This window comes from Ursus maritimus, unplaced genomic scaffold (genome assembly GCF_017311325.1).
Source record: "Ursus maritimus isolate PB19 unplaced genomic scaffold, ASM1731132v1 scaffold_33, whole genome shotgun sequence".
NCBI lineage: Eukaryota > Metazoa > Chordata > Mammalia > Carnivora > Ursidae > Ursus > Ursus maritimus.
In genome coordinates, this window is record NW_024425897.1 from 19,030,129 (window position 1) to 19,046,326 (window position 16,198).

A 16,198-nucleotide genomic window follows, 5' to 3' on the forward strand; every position below is an offset into this window, starting at 1 on the left:
AACATTAAGGTCAAATACTCTGAAAATTGCAAAACTATTTCAGGCTAATTTGGGTCTGGCTGCTAGAAACCTGTTTCCTCTATGGCTATTGTAAATCTATGTTTAACTTTGTGGTGACAGTCGCAGGGGAAAAAATTGGAAAAAATAGCAACAAGGACACTCAGTCTCACCACTCCCTCCCTCCCTCCCTCTCTTGTGTATGCATATACATACACACATACGTATATATTTATATATTTATATATTAATACACACACACGTAGACCTGACAGAGCGTCCAAAGACATATCAGATTTTCTTTTTTTTTTTTCTTTCTTTTCAACTAAGAAAGCCCAGACTCACACAGAAAGGACAGGAAATGGTAGATTCCTGAAAGGGACCTGCTAAAGAAAGATGTGAGTGCTCGGGTCCTTTGGGGGAAATCCCTAAGCTCTCTCTAGTTATGGTCTTAAGGTCCATCAGGCAAGGCTAGATCTGAGAGAGCCTGTACTCTCTCTCTCTCTCTCTCTCTGCTTTTTTATAAAAATATTTTATTTATTTATTTGTCAGAGAGAGCGAGCAAGCACACAAGCAGGGGGAGCAGCAGGCAGGGGGAGAAGCAGGCTCCCTGCTGAGCAAGGAGCCCGAGGTGGGACTCGATCTGATCCCAGGACCCTGGGATCATGACCTGAGCCAAAGGCAGCTGCCCAACCAACTGAGCCACCCAGGCATCCCTCTTTCTTGTCTTTCTCTTTTTTTTTCTTTCTTTCTTTCTTGCTTTTTGAGGCATAACTGTCGTACGATATGCTGCAGTTTTTGAGGTATACAATTTAACGAGTTTGACGTGTATGTAGCCATGAAGCCATCATTGCGACCACTCGTGAATATACCCCACTCCCCCATATTTGTATTTTTTTTAAAAACATGTCCTCCCCAATGAATATATTTAGAGATCCATGCACTTGAAGGAGTGTCGGCGTAATGGGGTGCGTACATGTGAGATTTGAGCACAGTCTAGGGGATTGTGTGTCTAAACGCTCATGGGTCCAAATATGTGTGTCTCCAAACCCACGTCTGGATAGACGTGTGTCTGATGACCACACAAAGGGCTCACAGATGGGAATTTGGGTATTGTTTTGTTTTGTTTTTGATTGCTTGGGCCATAAAGGTTTTTTTAGCCAGCCTGACATCCGGAAGAGGGATTTCATAGGAGACAACTTTCCGTCAGTCTTCCCCCCACCCCATGTTTTAGTTGTGAAATACCAAAGGCGCCTATGTTCTCTGTCAGGAGGTCGTCTAAAGCAGTACGTTTTTCCAGCCCAGTCCAGGGCCCCTGTAGGCGTTCCTCGCGTGGATATAGGACGTGTGACTTAATTACTCAGGCCAAGCAGAGTGTGGTTTGTGGACTCTGTCTGGTCCCTTTATTGTCCCACCTGGGCGAGGTGTTGCGACTCTTGACGTCGTGGGCAGAAGCCACCTGCACTCTTACTTACCCTGGCCTAGGGTTCAGGTGGGACTCTGGAGGCAGAGTCCTAGGTTTAAATCCATTTGGCTTGGGCAAGTTACTGGACTCAGTTTTCCTCATCTGTTAAATGGGGATGATACAAGAATTGTGTGTTGGTCATCGTGAGGACTAAACGAGGTAATCCTTGGGCAATGTGGAACGCCGAGCATTACACACATTCCCACACGGAGGGTGAATGATGATGCCCTTGATTGACGGCCCAACCGATCCACTTATAACAGGACAGCTCCACCCAAAACGCAGGCCCTGGGAAACTCTTTGCCTTCCCTGATTACTTGGGAATCAGAAGACCTGAGCTTTTACCTAAGTTCTTCTTACCATGTTTGATAGACATCTACAAGTGTCGGTCTTTGTGGGTGAGTTCGTTCACCCCCTGAACATGCCATCAATTCAGGGACTCTTTGCCTCTCGTGATGCTTTGGATGCACGAGCGAGGACAGAACCGCAATGCACGGGATTAAATTGCCAGGACAATTTGGGACACTCGTGTTTGGTGTAAAGGGCCCGATGCCTTCAGAATGCTCTTTTTCTGCTCGGATGCCCGTAGGCCAGGTGGAGGCAGGTACGTGGCGGGCTTCATGTGTTAGGCTGGGGTCCCGCACCCCTCCGCCATGGGGCTCCTAATGACACGACGTGTTTCCTCAGCCCAGCTGTGATCCCGAGCTGGATTTAGGAGTTATTTCCCCAGATGGCTGACAGCTTGAAAAAGATATTTAAAAAACTCGACTCTTCCGCAGCAATGCCGTTTGCTCTGTGAAACACGTTTTTGTAAGGTTTTCACTGAGGCTGTCAGCAGCGCCCAGAACAAGCCCTAGAAATATTTAGGTGTTAAAAAAAGATCACGTGGGCATTTCATTTCTCTGCTCTTGCAACAATGGCTGTGTATGCAAGCATGTCTATCCCCCGATATTAACTTACTTTGCCATTAAAAGGCATTTTTTTCCTCCTGTTTAAATCATTGTGTAAGGAGTCTGTATTTATGAGGTATGAGCTTTCTGGTTGGGACCAGGAAATGAACCCCTAATAGAGAGACATAATTAAGATTTTTGGCTCTCGTGAGGGTTTTTGTTTTTTTTTTCAAAAGCAAGAATTCACAACAATTATTCTCATTAATTTTTACAACCTCTGTCTCACTGGTGGGAGCTGGTATTTATATTTGTTTTAGCTCCCGCCCCCCACCCTCCCCCGGATATCCGGTTTTATGCTGATCTTGGAGGGAGTACGTTCGTTCGTGTGACGAGTGCAAGTCGGTTTCAGTGGAGCCGTTTAGTAGAACTCAGACACCCGAGCGTGTCATGTGCCCGTGAGCGAGCGAGCCAATGTGCGGCATGTTCGGAAGGGAATTCCAGAGCCGGGGTTGTAGGGAATCCGGCGGACATTTTCACCTAACATTTCTCAACGGGAATAATCCTCATATATGTACTCAGTCTACGAACAAGACATACGTAAGATCAACATGCCTCAGTGTCTATGTAGCAAACTGTGCTTGTCCCGTGCAATCCTATTTCGGCAGCTCAGACATCAGGTAGTGGTAGGACCTGTTTGAGGTGCAAGGAATAGTTTCGAGCAAAGGATTTTTGCAGATAAAAATACCAAAACCCACCTCGCCTCCTTTTTTTTTTTTTTTTTTCCCCTCATGGTAATTGTTTGTCCCGAGCTCTTGGTGGAACAGTGACATCATGGACTAGGCATTAATTCAGCCGAGATACCACACCCGTGTTGCCTACAAAACTCACAGGGAGTGCAGCGAGGATTCCCTCCACCCCTTTTTGAATGATCTGATTTTTACTTCACATTTTGCAAATGCCTCCCCACCCCCCACCTTTAAAGAAAAGCATGATTTGTGGTCAGTTGGGTTGCACTTTTTTTTTTTTTTTTTAAATGACAAAGCCTGAGTGGGGAAGAAAGTTCCACTAGGTGATGGGCTGTTGGACTCAAAATAGAAGTGGATTCGGGAGTGTACATTTTAAAGACCATTTTCCTAAGAGATTTTTACAGACTTTCGACTCATTCTGAAGGGTCAAGTCAAAATCAGAGAGTTGCAGGAGCAGGTCCAGTTTTTTTTAAAAAAAGAGGCAGGAGGGAACGAGTGGGCACATAAAGACCCACACCTATTTTAAAAGTTTTAAAATAGGTCTTATTTTTTTAGAGTAGTTTTAGGGCGACAGCAAGGTTAAGTGGAAAAGTACAGAGAGTTCTTTTCGACCCCTGGTCCCTCCGTCCTCCACAAAGGCTCCCCCACCATCAACATCGCCCACCGGAGGGGGGCATTTATTTATTTATTTTTAAAGATTTTATGTATTTATTCGACAGAGAGAGAGACAGCCAGCGAGAGAGGGAACACAAGCAGGGGGAGTGGGAGAGGAGGAAGCAGGCTCCCAGAGGAGGAGCCTGATGTGGGGCTCGATCCCAGAACTCAGGGATCACGCCCTGAGCCGAAGGCAGAGGCTTAACCGCTGTGCCACCCAGGCGCCCCGGAGGGGGGCATTTATTACAATCGATGAACCTACACTGAGACGTCGTTATCACCCAGAATCTACATGAGAGCTCACTCTTGGGGTCGTCGATTCTGTGGGTGTCCATAACTATGGATGCGTATCGACCGTTACATCATCATACAGAAGAGTTTTCCTTAAAGTCCTCTGTGCTCTGCCTATGCACCCCTTCCTCCTCGCCCAGCCTCTGGCAACCACTGATCCCTTTTTACTGTCTCTATAGTTTTGCCTTTTCCCAAACGTCGTATGGTTGGAATCATATAACATATTTTTAAAACATTAATTTTACCTATATTTTTTATTGCAAGCACACACACATACACGTGTGTAATCTACTAATCTCATGTTCATTATAGAGTCTTGGAGTTAGAAGGAAACCTTATCAGGCCATCTCTTCTGGAAAAGAGAACATACCCGAATGCCTGCCCCCAAATGGATGAATTATGGGTGCATTCAGTCGTTAGGACTCCTGGTTTCTCAAAGAAACTTGCTCAGTTTCTCAAAGTCTGGAACTCTACTCCTGGGGGTAGCTGGGGTGGTTTTTGTAGGTACTTGCGTATGATGGGATCACAGAAAATTGTTCTTTCGATTACCTTTCTAGTCACCTATCAGGGAGAGAGTTCAGTACCAGTGTGTGTCAAATACGTCTCTAAAAGTGTCTCGTTCCCCCTTGCCACAAAGTGAGGGCAGGCCTTGGGTTTAGAACTTTCTGCGGGGGCCAGTAGAGAGAATTTGATACGATAGTTTTCCTTTTATTGAATAGCTCATGATTCTAGTTTGAGGTAGAGAGAAGTGATATCCTATTTTTTAATAAAATACATGTAAAGCGAAAGTGGTTAGATTTAAACCAAAATACTGAGCAGAGACCAGTGTACAGGTAGATATGATTATTATAGATATGACTTTATATTATACATATAAATAATATATATTATATACTATTATATAATAATAGGATCTGTGAGTCTGTGCTCACGCTTATAGACCATGTGTTGATGGTGTCCGTGAACGTTCTGACCATCGAACCCAAGATCCCGTTCTGTTGCTAAGTTTTGTGCATGGCAACGAACATGTCCAAGAAAAGGGCTCTCTCTTCTTTCTCTAGCAAACTGAAGGGCTCCGGAGCTGATAGGCCGCTATCGTGCATGTCGCAATTCTCTCTATGGGTGTTTATTTAATTTGGCACCCTCTCCCACCTGTGCCAGCTAACTTTGTGACACTGAAACGAACAAGGCATGAGGCACAGCAGAATTCTGAAAGCAGGGGCGCCTGCGTGGCTCAGTCGTTAAGCATCTGCCTTCAGCTCGGGGCGTGATCCCGGAGTCCTGGGATCGAGCCCCGCATCAGGCTCCTCCGCTAGGAGCCTGCTTCTTCCTCTCCCACTCCCCCTGCTTGTGTTCCCTCTCTTGCTGGCTGTCTCTCTGTCAAATAAATAAATCTTAAAAAAAACAAAATTCTGAAAGCAACCACGTTTCTCCAAATGGCGATCCCCACGCTGCAGGACGAGCGACCCCACTCACCATGCCCAACTTTCCGAGGGGGAGGGGGGCGCCAAGCGCTGAGGCCTCGATTGTGTTTGAAACACAACATGCTAGGATTCAAAAACAAACCAATCCAGCTGGCGTGAGGCAGAGTATGACTCCAATTAACGGGCAAACCGAAACCAGGTTTTTTTCCCCTTTTAAAAGCGGTCTGATCTAGGGCATTTTTCAAAGCCTCCTCTCTGAATGAAGTGGTGGGTCCCACTGACGTGACTGACTTAATTTGCTTCTTTTGGTCGCCAGAGGCTGAGTTTCCAGCCATCAAGTGAAAACCGACTCTCTCGGTCTCTCTCCTTCCCGCAGATCACCCAGTTAAAGATTGAGAATAATCCCTTCGCCAAAGGATTCCGGGGCAGCGATGACATGGAACTGCACAGAATGTCAAGAATGCAAAGGTAAGAAGGTGGAGTGCTGGGCTCCCTTCTTTTCACGTGCCCCCCCCCAACACCCCCCAGGAACCCAGAAAAGCCAGCAGCAGCCCAGTGCCTCCCTCCTCCCGCCTTCCTGCCTGCAGAGGCCCAGGCCTGTTGGCCACCGAGGAAAAGGAGAGATGGCCACCTTTAGTCCCAGCATCTGATAACCCCCACATTACTCGGTGGGACAGCCCTGGGCAGTGGTGGGGCGGGGAGGTGGGGAATGTGTCCTCTGGGGATGGGAGGGGGGAGAAGGCACCAGGGAACTTGGCGTTCTCCATCTGCCCAGGGCAACCAAAGCTCCCAACTTTCCCTTTTCTTTGCCTTCTCTCTCCTTCTCGTGAAATCAGTCCTTTCTCTCTCTCTTCCCATAAGTCACAGCCGATGAATGATTTTCTTTTTGGCAACAGCTCTTGGTAAATGAAAGGGAAGTTAATGACTCGATTTCCTGGGGGTGAAATGCAGACAAATTTGACACCACGTGGTGGTCCGGGGCACCGGGGGATTGGAAGCTGGTGATAAAAATTGCTCGGTATTTTTACATATCCTGTGGTCACAGTCGCTGATATGATGAATAGAAGGGTCTGTAGCAAGCACGCACAGTGGGAATTTGGTCTGATTTGAAAGGATTGTACGAGCATTGCCAATTTTGTCCAACATTCTCTCTACCTCTTGATATGCTTCCAAAATAACTTACCATATGGCAAGAGAATTAGAAATACATCTTGATTCCTTTGACCAAGAAAGTGTTCCCCTCCCCCCCCCCTTTGGTGGGTTTCGTGATTCAAAATAAAATGAGGTCACGTGGGAAGCTTTCCTTTATCCTTTCTGGAAGACATGAGAAGGGTGAGTCTGGCAGGTGGACATACCCATTCAAAGAAAGATAAGGGATCTAAGAGAGGAACGGAGAAAAGCCACCGTATTGTCGTTTTCACACTGGTTTGGAAATTCATGCCATGGAAATTGTGTTTAGTGAGTGGGCTTCCCCGATCTAATTTTGTGTGCTTTTATTTATTTTCATTTATTATTGTTTTTTAGAAGCACTTTTTTTTCTTTTTTAAGATCTTATTTATTGATTTGACAGAGAGAGAGACAGCCAGAGAGAGAGGGAACACAAGCAGGGGGAGTGGGAGAGGAAGAGGCAGGCTCCCAGCAGAGGAGCCTGATGTGGGGCTCGATCCCAGAACGCAGGGATTACGCCTTGAGCTGAAGGCAGACGCTTAATGACTGAGCCACCCAGGCACCCCTAGAAGCACTTAAAAAAAAAGAGATTTTATGTATTTGACATAGTCGGGGGGGTGGAGAGCACACAAGCAGAGAGAAGCTGGCTCCCCGCAGAGCAAGAAGCCCCATGCGGCACTCGATCCCAGGACCCTGGGATCATGACCTGAGCCGAAGGCAGACGCTTAACTGACTGAGCACCCAGGCATCCCAAATTTTGCATGCTTTTAAAAAAGAAATACATTGTGACCTTTAGGGGTGCACATCTCTGCCCCACTCATCTGCTTTTCTGCATTTATAATCGGTTTTCTTCCCCATCACAGATTAATAAGATGCTTTTTGTGGCTCAAAGAACCAAGTTCTTAAATTATTATTGTTAAAAAATAGCAATTGGCTTTTTCAATGTCTGCATTTTGAAATTGGAGTTGGATTGAGTCTATGGTCCGTGGAAAAGTTGACAACAGGTATCAGGGAAAGCTGGTCGGGGCGGGGGAGGGGTCAACCTGTTTGCAGCCCTGGGCTCACAGTGCCGAGCTGGCATGGCCGCGGCGGTTTATACTCCCATGCCCTTCTGACCGCTAGCTGTCACTAAGGGATTTTAGGCTTTGACAGAGTCTCACCTCCATCCTCCTGCGGGTGAGGGTCGAGGCCGTGCAGGTAGGGACTGAAGGCAAGTCATCCCCGTTCCAACCTGCAAACCAAGGGTTTTCCCTCCTTGCCACAAGGTCAAGAGCAGGTGAGATCATGGATTTGAGGTGTTAACAGTCATCAGGTCCTGTTGATTCTGCCTTCCTAACATATGTCTGAATTCAACCCCTTTCTCCTGCCAGGCTGTCCCCATATTCTTGCCTGCCACAGCCTCCTGAATTACTTAGACCGACCCTTCCAGGACCTTCTCCAGGCAGCTGCCAGAGACATCTTTGTAAAACACACCGATCAGACAAGGTTACTCCAGAGTGTAGGACACGCCCAGGCTTCCTGTTGCCCTCAGTGTAAGGTCCAAACTCCTCCCCGTGGTGGGCCATGCCTTTCCCGTCTGACCGGGCCGCTGCCCTTCACCTTGTCCCCCACCAGTGTCCTCTCTCTGTCTCCATCACAGTGAAGGGGCCGCTCCCCGCCTCTATCCTTCCCACCATTTTTGGCCCTTGGAACAGCATGTCTGGTCTGCCTCGGGCTTTCTCCCCTCCTCCTCACTCAGCCACCTCCTGCCCATCACTAGGTGTCCTTGGCGCTGTCCCTTCTTCCAAGAAGCGTCCCCTGACCACAGACTGTGGATGTCTATCCCCAGCACTCCTTGCTGCTTTTCTGTGTCAGGCCCAGGCCCTGCATGTTGGAAGCTGATGGGATAGATGATAGACACGGAGGAGAGACAGGTGGGGGAGTGCAGGTGTCTGAGAACTGAAATGTCAGGACCCCGGGGACTCTCCCCGAAAGTTCTAAACACTGCCAACGGTTAGGTATTTAGGCGGATGACTCTACTTTGGTCTGAATTGGCTGTCCCGATTGTACAGACTGGCTGAGGGGTCATCTAGGTGTCCTGTTTGGGTAAGCACTTGCAGAAAAAGGCCAGAAAGCGTGTCAGGTAGTCAATAGGCACTCCGTAATTGACATGTTGGGTCAAAACCTGCAGCCTAAGAACCACGTGTGTCTTTGTGGCCATGTTAGCAGTTGCGTTGGGGAGCCAGAGGGCTGACCTAAGCACTGACTGGGCTGGGAGCGCGGACCGGGTCATCTGCCAGTCCTGTGCACGTGGCCCCTGGGAAGGAGACAGAGTAAGGCAGAGTGGCTCCAACAGAAGGCTTTGGGACTCAGACAAACCTGGGTTCCATCCTTGCTCAGCATTTACCAGCATGTGACCTTGGGCAAGTGACTTTAACCTCCTAGAGCCTCAGTATCTTCATCTGTAGAATGGGCATAAATGATAGCCTCCACTTTCCAGGGTTCTTATAAGAATTATATGAGAAAATGTCTATAGGGTGCCTGGTTCCTAGTCCATGCACAATATAAGGTATCTGATTTGGGGGAAGACTCCCCGTTACTCCCAATCTTGCCCTCGTTTGGCATTTATTTTGGGCTGTCGTCCCAACTCCCAGTGACAAGTGGGGAAGATGGCTGTCCAGCATCGGCCGTGATAACGGCCAGGCCGGAACGGCAGGCTCCCTGTTCGTCTTGTAATCCTGTTTCCTGTCCCCCACACACCCGGTGACAGCTGGCCCGCGGGGGGGAAAAAGCAGGAGGAATGACATTTCCTCTAATTCCAACAGTTGGAAGAAGGGAAGAGGGCCGGACACGGACCCGTGGTTCGCCCACATAAATAACGTCTGGATTAGCTTGGCAAATGTCTGGGCGCTCGCCCTGCTATCTCTCCGAGCCCCGCTCTCTGCCTTTGGAAAATGCAGATGGTGTCTTAGTTATTTTTCCACTGTTCATTTATGGGCTCTGGTTACAGAAACAAGAGCTGCTTATTATAAAAATGGGCGAGCTTTGGATAAAGCACAGGGAAGAAGATCAAATTATTTTAAAATCCTGTCTCTAGCTGACCGATTAGAATATGTGCCAAGGTTTTTGCAAAAGGTTAATCTGCAGCTTAAGAAAACATGTTCTCCTAAAAAGCCAGTATTTCCCAAATTGTAGGACCTCTACCCTGGTGACAGATAGGATAATTTTAGAAGGTGTACAGACACGGGCACGTCAGGGTGATTTTATAGACAGTATTGCTGGGAATGAGATTGACTTCTAAAGAAGGAAGGGGAGAGGGAGGGAGGGGGGAGAGGTAAGGCTGATTATTTAAGGGAAAATATTAATTAAATAAGAGTAGAACTGCTATAAAGGTTTCGTGAACTTGTCAAGGTGATATGCAAATGAGAGAAATTTGGAAAATACCCCTAAATGCTCATCCTAACAAGAAAGGTGGGGGAGCTTTCCTGCTGCTTAAAATGACCTAGGCCCTGGTTTTTCATGGAATATTGCTTTCTTTGACCTTTGCTTCAGTCTTTAAGATGTTTTCAGGCAAGTTGGGAACTTCCTAAGGGTCAAGGGTGCTGGGGGCCAAGGCTAGGGCCCCTGGGGGTAGGATGGGGATGAAGGGGGAGGGAAGATGGAGGAAGGAGGGGGGGAGAGGGTGGGAGCGAGGCCTTGTGGGAAGAGTGGGATTTGTGTGTGTCGGGAAGAAGGGTTTTGTGGGTTGGGTCAGGGTAGAATTGGGCAGGGATCTACAAGTCTTGGGGTCTGGAGTAGGGGTCACATTCTGAAGCTCTCCGAAAGCCCGCTGGGGTGGCACAGTGATGTGGTGGTATGGGGGAGGGAGAGTTGCTCGGAGAACATGGCTTTCTGGAGACAGAAGGGCCTGCAGGAGACAGCATCTCTTCCAGTTTTGCAGAAGGAGAAACTGAGGGCAGGAGAGTCCCTCATTTCTCTAGTGCGTGATTTGTCGATTTGCTCTTCGGGGAACGCATTTATGAAGTGCTCACGCGATGCCAGGTCTTGAGGCTGCAAAGGCGAATCAGGACCCAGAGGAGCAGGGTCCACTGGTGGAAAGCTCCAGAGTTGGGCTCCCCCGACTCCACTGAGCCTCTACTTCCTCATCTGTGAAACGGGGAGTAGTTATGGAACCCACCTCCAGGGCTGGTGCGTGGGCGGAATGAGGTAATGCGTGTGTCCTGACGACTGTTGCATCAGGTTGAGAATGACAGATTATTCTCGGGCTGCCCTGGGCCTGGCTGGGAAGCCCTGGGCCGCAAGCTAGGCCGTCCTCTCTCTGTGTGTGACAGTAAACCCTGGACAGCCAAAGCTCTAGAGACCACTCACCCTGTGTGCCTCCACCGCCCGCTAAAGGGACCCGGAAGTGCAGGCGACCTCAGTCCTTCATGAGGCCCTCGGAGGCCGTCCGAGCGCCCCGAATCTCACCCAGGTGCAATCTGCTAGCCCTCGCTCGGTAATGCTTATCAGTATTACTGATGGTGAAAAGTCCAGGCATTGCTTGTCGCCACTGTATGCAAGAAGTAACAGAGAAGCACCTTTATTTTGTTCATGCTTTGTGGGTCAGGAGCTTGGAAAGGGCTCATCTGGGCCGTTCTTGCCTGCCGCCAGGTGTTGGCTGGGGGGGCAGGTGGCCGAAGGCACCAGGCTGGACGTGTGGGAGGGCTCGCTGCCGTAATCCACAGTCAGTGCTGGCTTTCGGCTGGATCTCAGCGGGGCTGTCCCCTGGAGCATGTACACCAGGCCCCGGGGGAGTCAGACTCCTTCCACGGCTGCTGGCTGCCCCCGAGATCGCCAGGAGGAAGCCGCGAGACTGTTTACCAGGCCTTGAAAAATGTAGTGTCCCTTCTGTTGCATTCTGTTGGTAGAACAGGACTTACTGAGGGGGCGCCCCGATTCCAGAGGCAGGGATCCCTCCTCTAGGCAGAAGGAGAGTCAAAGAGCGTGTCTCTGTGTTTTAACACCACCCCCACACGCGCGAAAGCACCGGGCCCGGTATCAGGCCCAGACTGATGCCGGGTTGACGTTAGGCGTTGAGACAGGTCCGTGCCCTCGGGAAGCCAAAGGCCAGGTTGACGTGCCCAGGGCTGCACAGCTGGTCAGGGTGCGGAGGCCTGGCTTGAGCTTGGTTTCTTCAGCGTGGAGAGAATCTGGTTTTACTGCCCTCTTCCTCCAGGGTTGGGGTCTGAATCAGGGTCCCTTTTGAAAATCCAGTGAAATCCAGGGACTGTCTGAAAATCTCACAAGATATAAATAGACAAAAATTTCAAACCATTTGAAGGGATTCAGGGGTCTGGGGCCCCTAAAAGGTTAAAAGCTTTTCATTGGCACCTTCCCTCCTTCTCCAGGCCTGGCTTCCTGATTTTAAATTAATGTTCAGCTCCTTAACCTCAAATGGTCACTTTTCAAAGGGCTTAGCACTCTTGTATTCCCACGCTGCGGTGAGAGGTAATCGGAACACCCGGTTAATGAGGAGTGATTTCCAAGACAACATTCTGGAGATGGCATTAACTCCCTACTTCTTGCTGTACTTTTGGCTAGCCACACGGCTTCCCCCAGAGAAGTGTGAATTTATGGAAAACAAGACGGGGTTGTGTTTGGGAAGCCAAGCCAGCCTGAGTTGTGAGATTGAGGTTTGTCCCAAGGGGTCCCACGTTGGCTCGTGGTTGTCCGTTGAGGACACGGATGCTCAGAACAGCCCCCTATCCCCCGCCCCGACCTCTTCCCGTTCATCTGCAGCACTGTCCCCACCCTCTCCTCCCCCACCCTCTGCCCCTTCATACCTGCTCTTCAGGCCCAGTGTCTGTGGGCAAATCACTCATTCACATGGAAGCAGTGTTTCTCAGACTTTTGGCAAACATCGAAATTACCTGGGGGTGGGGGGAGCTTATTAAGAAAAGCAGATTTCTGGGTCTCATCCTTGGAGGTTCTGAGTCAGTGGCTCTAGGGAGGGCTCAGAAACTGCCCTTTGACAGGTTTTCTGATGGAGGGGACCCCCGCTTGCACCTGCATAGTCCCTTGGCTCTGCAGAACGAGCAGGGGCATCCGGGTAAATGTGTGAAACAGATCTGGAAATAGATCCCATGTGCTGGACTGTTTTATAAAAAGAACCCTTTGCTCTAAGTGCTCAACTTTGGCTGAACATGAGAAGTACCTGCAGTGCTCCCCCAATGTTTTATTATGAAAAGGGTGAGACATATTGTTTTATTATGAAAAGGGTAAGACATATAGAAAATACGGAAGAATTGTACAGTGAGCACCCACATACCCACTGCTTAGGTACTGCAGTTAATATTTTGTTATATATTTGCCCTGCCGTCCGTCCATCCATCCATCCATCCATCTGTCCATCCATCCGTCCATCCATCCATCCATCCATCCATCCATCCATCCATCCATCCACCAATCCATCCATCCATCCATCCGTCCGTCCGTCCATCCATCCATCCGTCCGTCCGTCCATCCACCCATCCATCCATCCACCCATCCATCCAGCCATCCACCCACTTATCCATCCATTTGTCCTTCATCCACCTGTCCATCCATCCACCAGTCCATCCATCCACCCATCCATCCATCCATCTCTATCCATCCATCCATCCACCTGTCCATCCATCCACCAGTCCATCCATCCATCCATCCATCCATCCATCCATCCATCCACCTATCCATCCATCCGTCCACTGACCCATCCATCCATTTGTCTGTCCATCCACCCAGACATTCACAATCCATCCATCTATCCATTCATCTTATTTTTTTATGCATTTCATACTGAGTGGCAGACATGAGTACATTCCACTCCTCTGTACTTCTGCATGCATGTCATTAACTAAGATTCAATTTTTGCTCACGAATCTCTATTTTAGGTAAAATTACATACAGTGAACTGCACAAATCTTAAGTGCACCGTTCACTTTTTGACAAATGCACATTCCTATGAAACCCAAGCCCCTGTGGTAATATAGAACATTCCCTCACCCCAGACATTTCCCTCATGCCCCACCCCAGTTAATTCCTGCCTCCACCTCCCCACCAGAAGCAAGTCGTGTTTCAGCTTTTTTTTTTTTAAACTGTAAGTTAGTTTTGTCTGTTCAGAATTTTGTGTAAATGGATTCTTACAGTGAGTCCTTTTTTACATAAGGCTTTTTTCTCCTGGGGAGCTTTAAAAGAGCCTCGAAGGGCGCCTGGGTGGCACAGCGGTTAAGCCTCTGCCTTCGGCTCAGGGCGTGATCCCGGCGTTATGGGATCGAGCCCCACATCAGGCTCCTCCGCTATGAGCCTGCTTCTTCCTCTCCCACTCCCCCTGCTTGTGTTCTCTCTCTCGCTGGCTGTCTCTATCTCTGTCGAATAAATAAATAAAATCTTTAAAAAAAAATAAATAAAAGAGCCTCAAATCCGGGCTGTACCACAGAACAATGGCATCAAACTCTTGAGGTGCGAGTGGGCTTAGGAGTCAGTATTTTTTTCTTTTTCTTTCTTTTTTTTTAAAGATTTTATTTATTTGTTTATTTGAGGGAGAGAGAGAGTGAGTGAGTGGGGGGAGGAACACAAGAGGGACAAGCAGACTCCATGTTAAGCGGGGAGCCCCATGCCAGGCTCGATCCCACGACCCCGAGATCATGACCTGAGCCAAACTCAAGAGTCAGACGCCCGACTCACTGAGCCACCCAGGCACCTTGGTATTTTTTTTCTTTGCAGAAATTCTTTCTTTTTTAAAGTGAAGGATAATTAACGTACAGTGTTCTATTAGTTTCAGGGGTCCTGTAGTATGATTTAACACTTTTTTACATTGCTCAGCGCTCATCAAACTACTTCTGTGCTTAATCCCTTTTACCGATTTCACAGGATTCAGCCTTTTTTTTTTAATTCCCCAGATGCAATGCACTCTTACAGCCGAGCTTGAAACCCACTCCTGTCTCTCTAGCCATCCCCACCCTCAGCCCTGTATCTCAGCCACCCCGTCCCAGTAATGTTCTCACTTTAGAAGCTCGTTTCCCTGGAGACCCACTCCCTCATAGATGCGTGTGCTCGTTTTTAGGGGGAGAGACAGATTTTTGTGTTAGCACGCAGGCCGCTTAGCATTCCTACAGAAGCGGTTGCTTTAGGGTGACTCCACCAAGGTCGTCATGTGAGCTAAAGGTCACTGGGAGCTGCTTGACTTCCTTCTGCATGACCTGGAAGCCCCCAGGGGGTGCTCCTCAGAACCAGGGCCTCAAGACCGTCCCCTTCAGTATGGGAGGCAGCTTGAGAAAGAGCTGTTAGTCCGGGCCTTTCCAGTTTTCTGGCTTCCAGAAAGACCCAGGCCGAACCTCGGAAAGTCCTCTCTCCACCTTCCCATCCTCCCTCCAAAATCATTAAAACAAACCAACAAGCAAAAAGCAAACGACTAAGACAACGGCAGGGTTAGACTTGTCAAAATTGCTAGTTTTAGGAGACGGAACCGAAATGTCGAGTTCCTGTCCATAGCGTCACATCCTGGCTCTTGCTTTGGGGGCTCGCAACCAGGACGTGTGACGTGGGCCCTGTGACTCCCATTCTGTGCGTGAAGAGACTGAGGCAAAGGCTGGCGTCATCCGTGGTCCGTGCAACTACCCCGGGCTTCCTCCGCGATCCCTGCCTCTGTAGTGTTGCTCAAAAGCTTTTTTGGAACCATGGACTTCCTTTGAGTAAGTGATATGAGTCTGGACCTCTCCCTAGAAAAGCCAACAAGTTCTAAATATCTGCTATTTGGTGGGGGGGGCATTTAGAGCCTTTGCAAGGTAAGAACTTCTGCTTCAGAATAGAATCCTGTGCGGTTTGTAAGCTGGTGTATATCGAGCCACGTGTCCCAAACAGACGCTAAGCCTTTCCTTGCATCGTATTCTTTCACAATCCCGAGAGGCAGGAGTCTTAGCATTCCCATTTTACAGACAGAAGACAGGCTCAGGGAAAGGTGGAACCTTCTGATTTGAGGCCAGGTACCGAAGTGAGGCACGTCCACGCAGCCTGACTTAAGAGCCCCGACTTGATACGAGCACCCTGATGGTAAATTACCTAGAGATTTAGCAAGGGAGCCCCGGGTTCTCAAACCAAAGTTGCCATATGTGAGGGGTGCTCAAGGCCGGAGAGGGAGTCATCTTGGAATTTCTTGGTGCCCCTCGCATCCTCCAGCCCTGCCGGGATCAGCGTGGGGAAAAGTGTGCGGCTTCTCTGTGCGCCCCGTTCTCACCATGCCCTTCTCCAGCTTTGCCGGCTGGTGTGAACTGAGTAATAGAACGGCCCTAAAGCACTTTGTAGGCATGGGGGAGACAGCGACGATGACTTGTCGCGAGCTCAGTCCTGCCTGCGCGTCCCCGCCGGTTAGATCAGAATAATGTCCCCCGAGCATATTAGAACGTTAATAAGTCGTGAGAGCTCTTGTGGGATTGTGGGGCCCCTTTCTGAATTTTAATCGCAGATCAGGGTGCTGGCCAGAGGAGGCATTCGCTCCGGGAGGACGGCGATCCTGCAGTGCTAGCCTTGCCTGGCGCGCTGCTCTCTCTGGACCTTTGAGAAGGGCTGCCC

The 16,198-nt window shown here is 49.1% G+C and overlaps 1 protein-coding gene across 1 annotated transcript in view; it reads left to right on the forward strand.

Moving 5' to 3' along the window:
• TBX5 (T-box transcription factor 5) overlaps window positions 1-16,198 on the forward strand; it is a 42,609-nt gene that overhangs the window by 10,368 nt on the left and 16,043 nt on the right. The window contains exon 6 of the mRNA XM_008688929.2: window positions 5,844-5,935. Within this exon, the coding sequence (XP_008687151.2) occupies window positions 5,844-5,935 (92 nt within the window). The remainder of the gene's footprint in view (window positions 1-5,843; window positions 5,936-16,198) is intronic.